The sequence below is a fragment of the Heterodontus francisci genome, chromosome 27 (assembly GCF_036365525.1).
Source record: "Heterodontus francisci isolate sHetFra1 chromosome 27, sHetFra1.hap1, whole genome shotgun sequence".
In the NCBI taxonomy this organism is placed as follows: Eukaryota; Metazoa; Chordata; class Chondrichthyes; order Heterodontiformes; family Heterodontidae; genus Heterodontus; species Heterodontus francisci.
The window spans coordinates 13,562,447-13,577,552 of record NC_090397.1 but is presented as its reverse complement, the minus strand read 5'-3'; the positions used below and the strand labels follow the sequence as shown (position 1 = coordinate 13,577,552).

At 46.2% G+C, this 15,106-nt stretch overlaps 1 protein-coding gene across 3 annotated transcripts in view; it reads right to left on the bottom strand.

Moving 5' to 3' along the window:
- The window catches only part of dnai7 (dynein axonemal intermediate chain 7), a 121,560-nt gene that overhangs the window by 27,861 nt on the left and 78,593 nt on the right, over positions 1 to 15,106 (bottom strand). For all 3 annotated transcript variants that reach the window (XM_068058879.1, XM_068058880.1, XM_068058881.1), the window contains one exon: positions 9,631 to 9,845. In XM_068058879.1, the coding sequence (XP_067914980.1) occupies positions 9,631 to 9,845 (215 nt within the window). The remainder of the gene's footprint in view (positions 1 to 9,630; positions 9,846 to 15,106) is intronic.

Sequence of the window (15,106 nt, the reverse complement as noted above, 5' to 3'; positions counted from 1 at the left end):
CATGTTTTTGGGATCCTTAAGGGGGAGGGGGAGCAGCCCCAAGTCGTGGTCCACATAGGCACCAACGACATAGGTAGAAAGAGAGATGGGGATTTAAGGCAGAAATTCAGGGAGCTAGGGTGGAAGCTTAGAGCGAGAACAAACAGAGTTGTTATCTCTGGGTTGTTGCCCGTGCCACGTGATAGCGAAGCGAGGAATAGGGAGAGAGAGGAGTTGAACACGTGGCTGCAGGGATGGTGTAGGAGGGAGGGTTTTGGTTTCCTGGATAATTGGGGCTCTTTCTGGGGTAGGTGGGACCTCTACAAACAGGATGGTCTTCACCTGAACCAGAGGGGTACCAATATCCTGGGGGGGAGATTTGCTAGTGCTCTTCGGGGGGGTTTAAACTAATTCAGCAGGGGAATGGGAACCTAAATTGTAGTTCCAGTGTACAGGATGTTGAGAGTAGTGAGGTCAGGGATAAGGTTACAAGGACGCAAGAGGGCACTGGCAAGCAAGAACCTGGTTTAAAGTGTGTCCACTTCAACGCCAGGAGCATCCGGAATAAGGTGGGTGAGCTTGCAGCATGGGTTGGTACCTGGGATCTCGATGTTGTGGCCATTTCGGAGTCATGGGTAGAGCAGGGGCAGGAATGGATGTTGCAGGTTCCGGGATTTAGATGTTTCAGTAAGAACAGAGAAGATGGTAAAAGAGGAGGGGGTGTGGCATTGTTAATCAAGGAGAGTATTACAGCGGCAGAAAGGACGTTTGAGGACTCGTCTACTGAGGTAGTATGGGCCGAGGTTAGAAACAGAAGAGGAGAGGTCACCCTGTTGGGAGTGTTCTATAGACCTCCGAATAGTTCCAGAGATGTAGAGGAAAGGATAGCGAAGATAATTCTCGACAGGGGCGAGAGTAACAGGGTAGTTGTTATGGGGGACTTTAACTTTCCAAATATTGACTGGAAATACTATAGTTTGAGTACTTTAGATGGGTCAGTTTTTGTCCAGTGTGTGCAGGAGGGTTTTCTGACACAGTATGTAGACAGGCCAACCAGGGGCGATGCCACATTGGATTTGGTACTGGGTAATGAACCCGGCCAGGTGTTAGATTTATATGTAGGTGAGCACTTTGGTGATAGTGATCACAATTCGGTTAGGTTTACCTTAGCGATGGGCAGGGACAGATATATACCGCAGGGCAAGAATTATAGCTGGGGGAAAGGAAATTATGATGTGATTAGGCAAGATTTAGGATGCGTAGGATGGGGAAGGAAACTGCAGGGGATGGGCACAATCGAAATGTGGAGCTTATTCAAGGAGCAGCGTGTCCTTGATAAGTATGTACCTGTCAGGCAGGGAGGAAGTTGTCGAGCGAGGGAGCCGTGGTTTACTAAAGAAGTTGAAGCGCTTGTCAAAAGGAAGAAGAAGGCTTATGTTAGGATGAGACGTGAAGGCTCAGTTCGGGCGCTTGAGAGTTACAAGCTCGCCAGGAAGGATCTAAAGGGAGAGCTAAGAAGAGCAAGGAGAGGACATGAGAAGTCATTGGTGGATAGGATCAAGGAAAACCCTAAGGCTTTCTATAGGTATATCAGGAATAAAAGAATGACTAGAGTTAGATTAGGGCCAATCAAGGATAGTAGTGGGAAGTTGTGTGTGGAATCAGAGGAGATAGGGGAAGCGTTAAATGAATATTTTTCGTCAGTATTTACAGTAGAGAAAGAAAATGTTGTCGAGGAGAATACTGAGATTCAGACTACTAGGCTAGATGGGATTGAGGTTCACAAGGAGGAGGTGTTAACAATTTTGGAAAGTGTGAAAATAGATAAGTCCCCTGGGCAGATGGGATTTATCCTAGGATTCTCTGGGAAGCCAGGGAGGAGATTGCAGAGCCTTTGTCCTTGATCTTTATGTCGTCATTATCGACAGGAATAGTGCCGGAAGACTGGAGGATAGCAAATGTTGTCCCCTTGTTCAAGAAGGGGAGTAGAGACAGCCCTGGTAATTATAGACCTGTGAGCCTTACTTCGGTTGTGGGTAAAATGTTGGAAAAGGTTATAAGAGACAGGATTTATAATCATCTTGAAAAGAATAAGTTCATTAGCGATAGTCAGCATGGTTTTGTGAAGGGTAGGTCGTGCCTCACAAACCTTATTGAGTTTTTCGAGAAGGTGACCAAACAGGTGGATGAGGGTAAAGCAGTGGATGTGGTGTATATGGATTTCAGTAAGGCGTTTGATAAGGTTCCCCACGGTAGGCTATTGCAGAAAATACGGAAGTATGGGGTTGAAGGTGATTTAGAGCTTTGGATCAGAAATTGGCTAGCTGAAAGAAGACAGAGGGTGGTGGTTGATGGCAAATGTTCATCCTGGAGTTTAGTTACTAGTGGTGTACCGCAAGGATCTGTTTTGGGGCCACTGCTGTTTGTCATTTTTATAAATGACCTGGATGAGGGTGTAGAAGGGTGGGTTAGTAAATTTGCGGATGACACTAAGGTCGGTGGAGTTGTGGATAGTGCCGAAGGATGTTGTAGGTTACAGAGGGACATAGATAGGCTGCAGAGCTGGGCTGAGAGATGGCAAATGGAGTTTAATGCGGAAAAGTGTGAGGTGATTCACTTTGGAAGGAGTAACAGGAATGCAGAGTACTGGGCTAATGGGAAGATTCTTGGTAGTGTAGATGAACAGAGAGATCTTGGTGTCCAGGTACATAAATCCCTGAAAGTTGCTACCCAGGTTAATAGGGCTGTTAAGAAGGCATATGGTGTGTTAGCTTTTATTAGTAGGGGGATCGAGTTTTGGAGCCACGAGGTCATGCTGCAGCTGTACAAAACTCTGGTAAGACCGCACCTGGAGTATTGCGTGCAGTTCTGGTCACCCCATTATAGGAAGGATGTGGAAGCTTTGGAAAGGGTGCAGAGGAGATTTACTTAGGATGTTGCCTGGTATGGAGGGAAGGTCTTACGAGGAAAGGCTGAGGGACTTGAGGTTGTTTTCGTTGGAGAGAAGGAGGAGGAGAGGTGACTTAATAGAGACATATAAGATAATCAGAGGGTTAGATAGGGTGGATAGTGAGAGTCTTTTTCCTCGGATGGTGATGGCAAACACGAGGGGACATAGCTTTAAGTTGAGGGATGATAGATATAGGACAGATGTTAGAGGTAGTTTCTTTACTCAGAGAGTAGTAGGGGCGTGGAACGCCCTGCCTGCAACAGTAGTAGACTCGCCAACTTTAAGGGCATTTAAATGGTCATTGGATAGACATATGGATGAAAATGGAATAGTGTAGGTCAGATGGTTTCACAGGTCGGCGCAACATCGAGGGCCGAAGGGCCTGTACTGCGCTGTAATGTTCTAATTCTAATCCCTATGGTTATCATCCTGGCCCATTGTGTGGTCACAACAGGTCAGAGGCCATGTGTCTTCTAACAGAAACTCCAATGTGATAGATTTGAATTTTGACCTTAAAAAGGTAGCTCTCTGGAGAGATCAAGCCAATATCATAGAAAGCCTGTGAGAAGGATCCAGCAGGAAAGAGAAGAACCCTGCTGACCAAGAACAGCCACCACAGCAGAGACATCATAAAGTGACTTTGAAACTAACCATCTGTGAAGATAACAAATTACACACCACCAGTATTGGCCAGTATTATAACCACTAGAGCTCGACAATACCTCCGTAAGTTCAAGACTGCGAATAATCGGGCCTGCAACTTTTAAAAATACTTTTCCTCCCAAGAAGACTCAATAATCTTCTGTAAGCCACGAATACTTACCTCACTTGGGACTTTAAACTACCTCTTACCTTTTTCTCTCTATCTATTCTTGTGTAAGTATGTGTGGGTGAATGAGTGGGTGAGTGAGTTGCGATCATTTCGGAATTTGTTTAAAAACAGTTCTTTTTTTTATCTATGAGAAAACCTGTCATGTGTCTGTTTATTTGACCTTAAAGACACTTAGAGGCTAAAACATCATTTTAACAGAACACGATTGCGGTCAGTTGGGAGGTGAATGGTGGGAACCACCCACATCCCTTATCACCTGTCCATAACATCTTTAAGATTTTGAAAGGGTTTGATAGAGTAGACATAGAGAAGATGTTTCCACTTGTGGCGGAGAACAAAATTAGGAGCAATAAATATAAGACAATCGGTAATAAATCCAATAGAGAATTCAGGAGAAACTTCTTTACCCAAAGAGTGGTTAAAAGATGGAATTTGTTACCATATGGAGAGACAAGTAACAAAGATGCATTTAAGGAGAAAGGTAGATAAGTACTTGAGGGAGAAAGGAATAGAAAGATATGCTGATAAGGTGAGATAAACAGGGGTGGAAGGAGATTCTTCCGGGTTGAATGTCCTGTTTCTGTGCTGCAGATTCTATGTAATTGCTGGTTGTCCTTGGTTTAAACTCTCATTATGCAGGAGCAATATGTGCTTTAATCTCTCTGATATGCAAGCCTGTGCCCTGCTACCCCGTTACACTGCATGCCAGTGTACCAGTAGGCTATGCCAATGGGTTGGTACAATTTTGTGCTATAAATTCTATGTACTAAGGACTGACAAAAACAATCAATCCTGAATGAGTAGATAGAAAAACCTATTATTTTTTTACATCAATTGAAACACTCAAAATGCTTTTTGAAAAATAAATTGCCATTTTATTCTTAGTAGTTAAAATTTTTAATATCTAAAATATGATTTTAAACCAAATTTTTTTAAAGTCGAAAAATAACACGATTATGCTTCCCCAATGAATAGGCTGTTGTGTCTTTTAATACCTTCTTTAAAGTTTTTATTTGAACACTATCTCATAAGCCTGGGTTTGGACTTGATATTTAGACTTGATTGTTAACTGAAGGCAGAGCCTGCTGTCTGAGCATGTGCAGTGTGAAGAATTTCTAGGATGCATTGTTGCCATTTAGTTATCCCAAATGATACAATCCTTCTCTATAGACTCTAAGTTGGCATTCTGGTTGTTTAGCAAAATTATTTAAAGAAAAGGTAAATTTCAAAAGCTTTATTCAGGTAAGGTTTATATTGACTGTGTTTCTTAAAACAGAGAGGGCAGGATTTACAGTCCAGGATTAAGGCCCCAACGTCGCGGTTACTTCTGGAACCCGCCCCTGTGCCACATCAGCAACATGTATGCGTTGCGATTATGATATGCAAAGGAGGCAATTGGCCTGGAGTCACATTCGCCGCCCAATTAGTGGCTGTGGATGCAGGACTTAGAGAGCGGCAGGCCCAATTTAAAGGGCGGGTGGTAGCCATTGCTGAGGTTGCCATCTGTCAAACGATGGAGGAAGATGAAGAGCAAAGGGCCGTGAGAATGGAGCATCCCCCAACCACCTGGTGCCAGGACAGACCCCATTTTTTTGAATGTATCACTGGAAGTGCTGCAGGAGGCGGTGACAGAGAAGAAAAATCCTGTTCCCTGCCAGTGCCAACAGAAAGCCTGCAAGCCTCACCAAGGGGTCATGGCTGGAGGTAGTTAATGAGGTCAGCAGCAGAGGAATGACGAGGAGGAACTGGGTGCAGTGCTGGAAGCATTTCAATTACCTTTTCAGGTCTGGAAAAGTGAGTCCAAAGATAGACCCAGATGACATGCCTCCTGGTCACCAGCGTGCAAAAGAGAGGTGCATCCTGAGGGTGCTTAGAGGTTTCCAGACCATGGGAGAGATGTGTGTTCAGTAGGCCTGATGACCCATAAGCAAAAGTCAGAACCCTGGTGATACTGGACAGCAGGTTGGAGTGCAGACTGCAGCAGCATATGCAATTGAAAAGCTGTAAGTGATGAGGAAGAGAAGCATTGTCCTAACTGCATCTTTATTCACTATGCAGGCCAAATAGGAGTTGAAATGCCAGGGAGAATGAGAGGGCATACCTGGAAGGTGGGCTGCCACAGATAGTGTTGCTGATGTACTTTGAGGAGCTGACCCTTTACCTGGCCAGAGTGTCAAACCACAGGGACACCGGGGACGGAGAAACAGGGATCTGCCGTAGAGTGGGTGAAAACATCTCAACATTTCCAGGTTCAGGGGATGCATGGTGACATTCCCCATACAATGAGCTGTCAATGCCTAAGCTGTCATTTCATTGTTTTTAAAAGCACGAGCATCTGGTGACTGTCTTGATCTGTCATAACCATCTTCCCTTATGTCTTTTTTTTATTCATTCATGGGATTTGGGCGACGCTGGCCAGGCCAGCATTTATTGCCCATCCCTAATTGCCCTTGAGAAGGTGGTGGTGAGTTGCCTTCTTGAACCGCTGCAGTCCATTTGGGGTAGGTATACCCACAGTGCTGTTAGGAAGGGAGTTCCAGGATTTTGAACCAGCGACAGTGAAGGAACGGCGATATAGTTCCAAGTCAGGATGGTGTGTGACGGAGGGGATCTTGCAGGTGGTGGTGTTCCCATGTATTTGCTGCCCTTGTCCTTCTAGTTGGTGGAGGTTGCGGGTTTGAACGGTTCTGTCTAAGGAGCCTTGGTGCATTGCTGCAGTGCATCTTGTAGATGGTACACACTGCTGCCACTGTGCGTCGGTGGTGGAGGGAGTGAATGTTTGTAGATGGGGTGCCAATCAAGCAGGCTGCTTTGTCCTGGATGGTGTCGAGCTTCTTGAGTGTTGTTGGAGCTGCACCCATCCAGGCAAGTGGAGAGTATTCCATCACACTCCTGACTTGTGCCTTGTAGATGGTGGACAGGCTTTGGGGAGTCAGGAGGTGAGTTACTCGCCTCAGGATTCCCAGCCTCTGACCTGCTCTTGTAGCCACGGTATTTATATGGCTACTCCAGTTCACTTTCTGGTCAATGGTAACCCCTAGGATGTTGATAGCGGGGGATTCAGCGATGGCAATGCTGTTGAATGTCAAGGGGAGATGGTTAGATTTTCTCTTGTTGGAGATGGTCATTGCCTGGCACTTGTGTGGCGCGAATGTTACTTGCCACTTATCAGCCCAAGCCTGGATATTGTCCAGGTCTTGCTGCATTTCTACACAGACTGCTTCAGTATCTGAGGAGTCACGAATGGTGCTGAACATTGTGCAATCAACCGCGAACATCCCCACTTCTGACCTTATGATTGAAGGAAAGTCATTGATGAAGCAGCTGAAGATGGTTGGGCCTAGGACACTATCCTGAGGAACTCCTGCAGTGATGTCCTGGAGCTCAGATGATTGACCTCCAACAACCACAACCATCTTCCTTTGCGCTACGTATGACTCCAGCCAGCGGAGGGTTTCCCCCCTGATTCTCATTAACCTCAGTTTTGCTAGGGCTCCTTGATGACATACTCGGTCAAATGTTGCCTTGATGTCAAGGGCAGTCACTCTCACCTCACCTCTTGAGTTCAGCCCTTTTGTCCATGTTTGGACCAAGGCTGTAATGAGGTCAGGAGCTGAGTGGCCCTGGCGGAACCAAAGTGGATGACCTCACACTTCCTTTCAAAATAAAAAATGTGTATTGAAAGTATTCAGAAAAATAGACTGATTATCATCTGTGTTTTTATCTTAGAAAATGCAAACATTGTACTTAAGAATAGCTAAGAGACCAAGAAAAGAGAAACAAACAGAAACAGAGGCCTAAGTCTACAGCCAGTCACAAAAGACTGAAATCAATGTTTGCAGAGTTTCTTAGAAAGTTATAAATCAGTGTTGCCAGACCCTTGACATCCTCCACCCCGAGCCAGTCCCCTCAGCTCTATGCCCTTCCTTATTTCCAACAGAAATCAATGCATCTGCCTGGCATATGGCCTGAAAATGGCATTGGTGTACTTAGCACTTGACCTGTAGCCACTACCAACTTGGGTAGGGTCCTGAGAACAGGTTAGCTTCAGGAGGGAGATCTAAATCAAGGTCCTATGACGTTCGGGAGTCCTGGATTGTAATTTTCAGGTACAAATGGATGGAGTTTGTGCCACTGACCTATCATCCATTTGTGCTGGTGTTAAATGGCCTAACCTGCTATCCTTAAAGGCGTCACTGGAGACCAGTAATATTTGTAGCTTTTATGCTTGTGGGACCAGGAGAACCAGGAGTTTTCCTGGTGGGCCAACAAAAAACGTCACCTGACCTGTGCAGGGAGACCGAAGGCTCTGACCATTAACTGGCTCAATGGAGTAGCGAACCGATTTTACCACTGAACTCAACTTGAGTTGCCTTGATGCTATTGGCAGCCTGCAACTGAGACCCAGGCCTTGCAATGACTTGAGCTTCATGGCAGTCACAATGAGTGGGTGACAAGTGCACACCACCCACTGACTGCCTGGTGTGCCAAAAATTACAATTGTCTGCTCGGAAGCCAACAGAGAGCCAAACACCATGTCACACCATCCAAATCTACCAAACCTCTGGTTCCTCTTTCAAAGTTTTGCCAAACCCCAAGTTCCGCACCACCCTTTAATGATGACCAAGGGCGGCCAAAGTCCAAGGGCTGGATTTTACGGTGATCGGGGGGGAGCCATCCACTAGCTGAAAAGTCAATGGCGATCCCAACTCTGCTGGGCATGGGGATCCAGACCAGATCTTGACAGTCCCCAGGCCCTTAATTGGTATTGGGCGGAACTTCCACCTCATTGAGGCAGGAAGCGCCGCCCAATGGAGCTGCCAGCCAATCAGTGGGCCAGCAGCTCTTACTCCCAGCGGCACCACCAGGAGTGGTGGCCACTACTAGGACTGCAACCCAGCTTCAGGATGAAGGTGACGGACAGCACCGGAGAAGAGGTAAGTTTTTGGGCCTCGTCGGGGCAATCAGTTGAGCCTGGGCGAGGCAAGGGGGGTCGGTTAGGGTGCGGAGGGCGTGTGGTGTGAGTTGGGGGAGATTGGGGCTTCGGGGGCGGCCCTTCGTGGAGCACAGAGTGTCCGATCAGGACGGCCTCCCCCTCCCCCCACAGCCCGCTTGAAGGCTGCCTATTTTTATCAGGCGGCTTTTCTTAGGCCTCAGCCACATGCCAGCCAACCATAAAATTTCCATGGTGGCAGGTGGAGGCCCTTAAGTGGCCATTAATTGGCTACCTAAGGATCTTGATTGGCCTGGGGTGAGCGGACCATTTCTCGTCGCTGCCACCCCGCGTAAATTGGCAACGGAGGTGGGAACAGGTCGGGAAGGGCCGCCCCTCCCAGCCTCCCACTCCATCTTATGACCCCCCCTTCCCCCCCACTGCCCACCTCACCACCAGTCCGCTCTTTTGGGGGGCATAAAATTCCGGCCAAGACTGCACAGCCCCCAACAATGCTACCAAACTCTACCTCTCCACCAATATTATTAAGTGCTAGTCTTATTCCTGCTAGTGTAATTTGTTGTTAGTATTCTCAGCTGTGAAACTATTACAAGATTAAAATAAAACTATGACAAAGGAATATAATGGTATTGTTCTGTCTTGTGATAATTGTTTTGCAAATTAGTGGCTTGCTGTGCTACATCAGAGGGCCTTAAGATTGGAGCCGTGTGAAAGTCAGACCAGGTAGGAGTTTTAGATTTCTTTACCTGACGATGGACAACGCTTAACCAGTTGGGTTTTCTGGTCATTTTTCTGGTAGCAGCCAGCATGGTTTCCAAATATATCATTCAAATACACAACTTCTGAGCTCTGGGGTTGCTGGTTTACTATTGTATCATAGCCAATGTTGAATTACAGCTTAATCAGAAAACATACCTTGATTTGAATTTCCACTTTGGTTAAAGCAGCAACAACAGTTAAAATAACTTCATTTTCAGCCACAGGTCTGATTTCCCAGGATTGGAAAGGCATATTGACGTGATATCTCTGAATCAGGGTAAAAATGTTGAAGGTGTCCATCTTAAAGGACAGCATCATTTCTTCTGGGTCAAATGTGATACTGTGAATGCCATCTGTCCTCCACTGTTTACCTTTAATAAAAAAACAAGTGGTTAAATTCGGTGTTTGAACAGAAGGGTGGCAAAGGAATCAGGTTGATTGTGGAATGCAGCAGGGTGGCTGGCAAGCATTGTGGGAGGCAAAGACTAATTCTGGATAACGTCTGAGGATGGTCAAGGGGGAGAAGGTGCTGGGTGGCATAATTAAGTGATGAAGAAGGAATCACAATGCTAACTCCTCCACTGTTGCTAGCTGATCAGACTGGATGAGCAGAAATTTCCACCAATTAAATATTGGGAAGACTGAAGCCATTGTTCTTGGTCCCGACTCCAAACTCCATCTCTCTTCTTGGCAATAGTCTGAGATAAACCAGTCTGTTTGCAACCTTGGTGTCATATTTGACCCCGAGATAACCTCATATTCGCACCATCACTAAGACTGCCTATTTGCACCTCCATGACATTGCCAGACTTCTCCCCTGTCTCAGCTCATCTACTACTGAAACCCTCATTCATACCTTCGTTACCTCTAGACTTGACTATTCCAGTGCAGTCCTGGCTGGTCTCCCACATTCTAACGTTCGTAAATTTGAGATCATCCAAAACTCCGCTGCCCATGTTCTAACTCGCACCAAGTCCCGTTCCCTATCACTCCTGTGTTCTCAGTCCTACATTGGCTCCCAGTCAAGCAACACCTTGATTTTAAAATTCTCTTCCTTGTTTTCAAGTCCCTCCATGGCCTCGCCCCTCCCTATCTCTGTAAGTCCCTCCAGCCCCACAACCTTCCCAGCTATCTGCACTCCTCTAATTCTGGCCCCTGATATCAATTGTTCCACCATTTGTGGCAGTGCCTTCAGTTGCCTAGGCCCTAAGCTCTGGAATACACTCCCTACACCTCTCTGCCTTTCTACCTTGCTTTCCTCCTAAAAGACACTCCTTAAAACCTACCTCTTTGACCAAGCTTCCAGTCATCTGACCTATTATCTCCTTATGTGGCTCGGTAGTATATTTTGTTTTATAACTCTCCTGTGGTCTTTGGAAGTTTTATTACGTTAAAGACACCATATAAGTATCAGTTGTTGTTATAAATTAAGACACAATCCCCAAACTATGAGTAGAGGCCATATGGAAAAAATGTTTTCTAGGAATTTTGTACTCTTTGAGGGTTAAGTGTATGAGACATAGCTTCACTCCAATCCTAAACCTGTGTAGTGTATATCTGGAATTAAACCTAACCAGGAGCAAAGCCTCCTCCAGAGAGGCTCAATCCACCTCACTCTGGTGTTAGGTTGGGCCCTGACTCTGGATTTATGCTGCTTGTACTGCAATAAGGATTTGTTTTTATAATTGCTGGTGTTGGACAGCCCACCCCCTCCACATGATTGGGTGGTGGGGGGGGCGGGCCGCCTTGTCTATTTAAATGAGCCACCGCGCGGGACATCGTGTTGGCTCTGCGGACCACCATTTTTTTTGCTCGGCGCCACGAGCTTAAAATCCAGCCCTTTGTCCCTCATAGGCCTCACCCCACCTTTGAATACTTACTATTTACATGCCAGTAGAAATTCTTTGGGTTCCCTTTTATGTTAACTGCCATTCTATTCTCACATTCTCTCCTTCCCAGTCTTATTTTCCTCTTCACTCCCCCTGTCAACTTATTGTATTTGGCCTGGTTCCCACTTGAAGAATTCACCTGGCATTCATTATACACCCTCTATTTTTGTTTCATCATATTCACTGTCTCCCGCATCATCCAAGGAGCCCTGGCTTTGGTTCCCCTACCTTTCACCCTTGTTAGAATGTACCCAGCCTGTACCTGAAACATCTCCCCCTTAAAGATCACCCATTGGTCAATCTTTGGTTCTGTTTTACCCTGGCTAGATCCCTTTTCATTCTATTGAAGTTAGCCCTCTTCCAATTTAGAAGTTCTACTTTATATTGTTCCATGCTCTTCTCCATTGCTAATCTAAACCTAATGATACGGTAATCACCCTTACCCAAGTGTTCCCCCACAGACACTTGCTGTACTTAGCCCACATCATTCCACAGCACCAGATCCAGTAATGCCACCTTCCTAGTTGGACCGAGAACATACTGGTCAAGGAAGTTCTCCTGAACATATTTCAGAAATTCCTCCCCCTCTTTACCCCAATCGATATTTGAGTAATTAAAGTTCCCACTATCATCAGTCAATAGTTCTTGCATATCTCTGTGATTTCCCTGCAGATTTGCTCCTCTACCTCACTCTCATATTTGCTTCTCAACTCTAACCAACTCCTCAAGGACCATCCTCTGTTTCTAACACTACAATGTCTTTCCTATTCAGTATTGCCACTCCACTTCTCTTTTTTCCTTCCCTATCTTTTCTGAATGCTCTGTATCCTTGAATATTAAGTGCCCAGTCTTCACCATGTTTCCGCTATTGCCACTACATCATATTCCCACACATCTATTTGTGCTTGTAGCTCACCAACCTTATTAGAACATAGAACATAGAACATAGAACAGTACAGCACAGTACAGGCCCTTTGGCCCACGATGTTGTGCCGAACCTTTAACCTACTCTAAGATCAAACTAACTACCTACCCTTCATTCTACTATCATCCTTGTACCTATCCAAGAGTCGCTTAAATGCCCCTAATGTATCTGCTTCTACTACCACCGCTGGCAGCGCATTCCATGCACCCACCACTCTCTGTGTAAAGAACCTAGCTCTGACATCTCCCCGAAACCTTCCTCCAATCACCTTAAAATTATGCCCCCTGGTGATAGCCCTTTCCACCCTGGGAAAAAGTCTCTGGCTATCCACTCTATCTATGCCTCTCATCATCTTGTACCCCTCTATCAAGTCACCTCTCATCCTTCTTCGCTCCAATGAGAAAAGTCCTAGCTCCCTCAATCTTTCTTCGTAGGACATGCCCTCCAGTCCAGGCAGCATCCTGGTAAATCTCCTCTGCACCCTCTCTAAAGCTTCCACATCCTTCCTATAATGAGGCGACCAGAACTGAACACAATATTCCAAGTGTGGTCGAACCAGGGCCTTATAGAGCTGCAGCATAACCTCATGGCTCTTAAACTCAATCCCTTTGTTAATGAAAGCCAACACACCATACGCCTTCTTAACAACCCTATCAACTTGGGTGGCAACTTTGAGCGATCTATGGACATGGACCCCAAGATCCCTCTGTTCCTCCACACTACCAAGAATCCTGTCTTTAAGCCTGTATTCTGCATTCAAATTCGACCATCCAAAATGAATCACTTCACACTTTTCCAGGTTGAACTCCATCTGCCACTTCTCAGCCCAGCTCTGCCCATTGCAACCTACAACAGCCTTCCACACTATCCACAACTCCAGCAACCTTCGTGTCATCAGCAAACTTGCTAACTCAGCCTTCCACTTCCTCATACAAGTCATTTATAAAAATCACAAAGAGCAGAGGTCCCAGAACAGATCTCTGCAGAACACCACTGGTCACCGAGCTCCATGCTGAATACTTTCCATCTACTACCAGCCTCTGTCTTCTATGGGCCAGCCAATTTTGTATCCAGACAGCCAACTTTCCCTGTATCCCATGCCTCCTTACTTTCTGAATGAGCCTACCATGGGGAACCTTATCAAACGCCTTGCTAAAATCCATATACACCACATCCACTGCTCTTCCTTCATCAATGTGTTTTGTTACATCTTCAAAGAATTCAATAAGGCTTGTGAGGCATGACCTGCCCCTCACAAAGCCATGCTGACTGTCTCTAATCAAACCATGCTTTTCCAAATAATCATAAATCCTGTCTCTCAGAATCCTCTCCAATAATTTGCCCACTACCGATATAAGACTGACTGGTCTATAATTCCCAGGGTTATCCCTATTCCCTTTCTTGAACAAGGGAATAACATTTGCCACCCTCCAATCATCCGGTACTACTCCAGTGGACAGTGAGGACGCAAAGATCATCGCCAAAGGCGCGGCAATCTCTTCCCTCGCTTCCCGTAATATCCTTGGGTATATCCCGTCTGGCCCCGGGGACTTATCTGTCCTCATATCATTCAAAATTTCCAGCACATCCTCCCTCTTAACCTCAACCTGTTCGAGCTTATCAGCCTGTTCCACGCTGTCCTCACAAACGACCAGGTCCCTCTCACTAGTGAATACTGAAGCAAAGTATTCATTTAGGACCTCCCCTACCTCCTCCAACTCCAGGCACAAGTTCCCTCCACTATCCCTGATCGGCCCTACCCTCACTCTGGCCATCCTCTTGTTCCTCACATAAATGTAGAACGCCTTGGGATTTTCCTTAATCCTACCCGGCAAGACTTTTTCATGTCCCCTTCTAGCTCTCCTAAGTCCTTTCTTCAGTTCCTTCCTGGCTACCTTGTAACCCTCTAGAGCCCTGTCTGATCCTTGCTTCCTCAACCTTAAGTAAGCTTCCTTCTTCCTCTTGACTAGCTGTTCCACATCTCTTGTCATCCAAGGTTCCTTCACCCTACCATCCCTTCCTTGCCTCATCGGGACAAACCTATCCAGCAGTCGCAGCAAGTGCTCCCTAAACAACCTCCACATTTCTGTCGTGCATTTCCCTGAGGACATCTGTTCCCAATTAATGCTCCCCAGTTCCTGCCTAATAGCATTGTAATTCCCCCTCCCCCAATTAAATTTTTTCCCTTCCCGTCTGCTCCTGCCCCTCTCCATGACTATAGTAAAGGTCAGGGAGTTGTGATCACTATCACCGAAATGCTCTCCCACCGAGAGATCTGCCACCTGGCCTGGTTCGTTGCCAAGCACCAAGTCCAACATAGCCTCCCCTCTAGTCGGCCTATCTACATATTGAGTCAGGAAACCTTCCTGGACACACCTGACAAAAACTGCTGCATCCAAACTATTTGCACTAAGGAGGTTCCAATCAATATTAGGGAAGTTGAAGTCACCCATGACAACAACCCTGTTACTTCTGCACCTTTCCAAAATCTGTCTCCCAATCTGTTCCTCCGTGTCTCTGTTGCTATTGGGGGGTCTATAGAAAACTCCCAACAAAGTGACTGCTCCTTTCCTGTTTCTGACTTCCACCCATAATGACTCAGTAGACAAACCCTCCTCGACGACCTCCCTTTCTGCAGCTGTGATACTATCCCTGATTAGCAATGCCACTCCCCCACCTCTTTTACCTCCCTCCCTATTCCTTTTGAAACATCTAAACCCCGGAACATCCAACATCCATTCCTGCCCCTGTGATATCCATGTCTCCGTAATGGCCACAACATCGTAGCTCCAAGTACTGATCCATGCTCTTAAGTTCA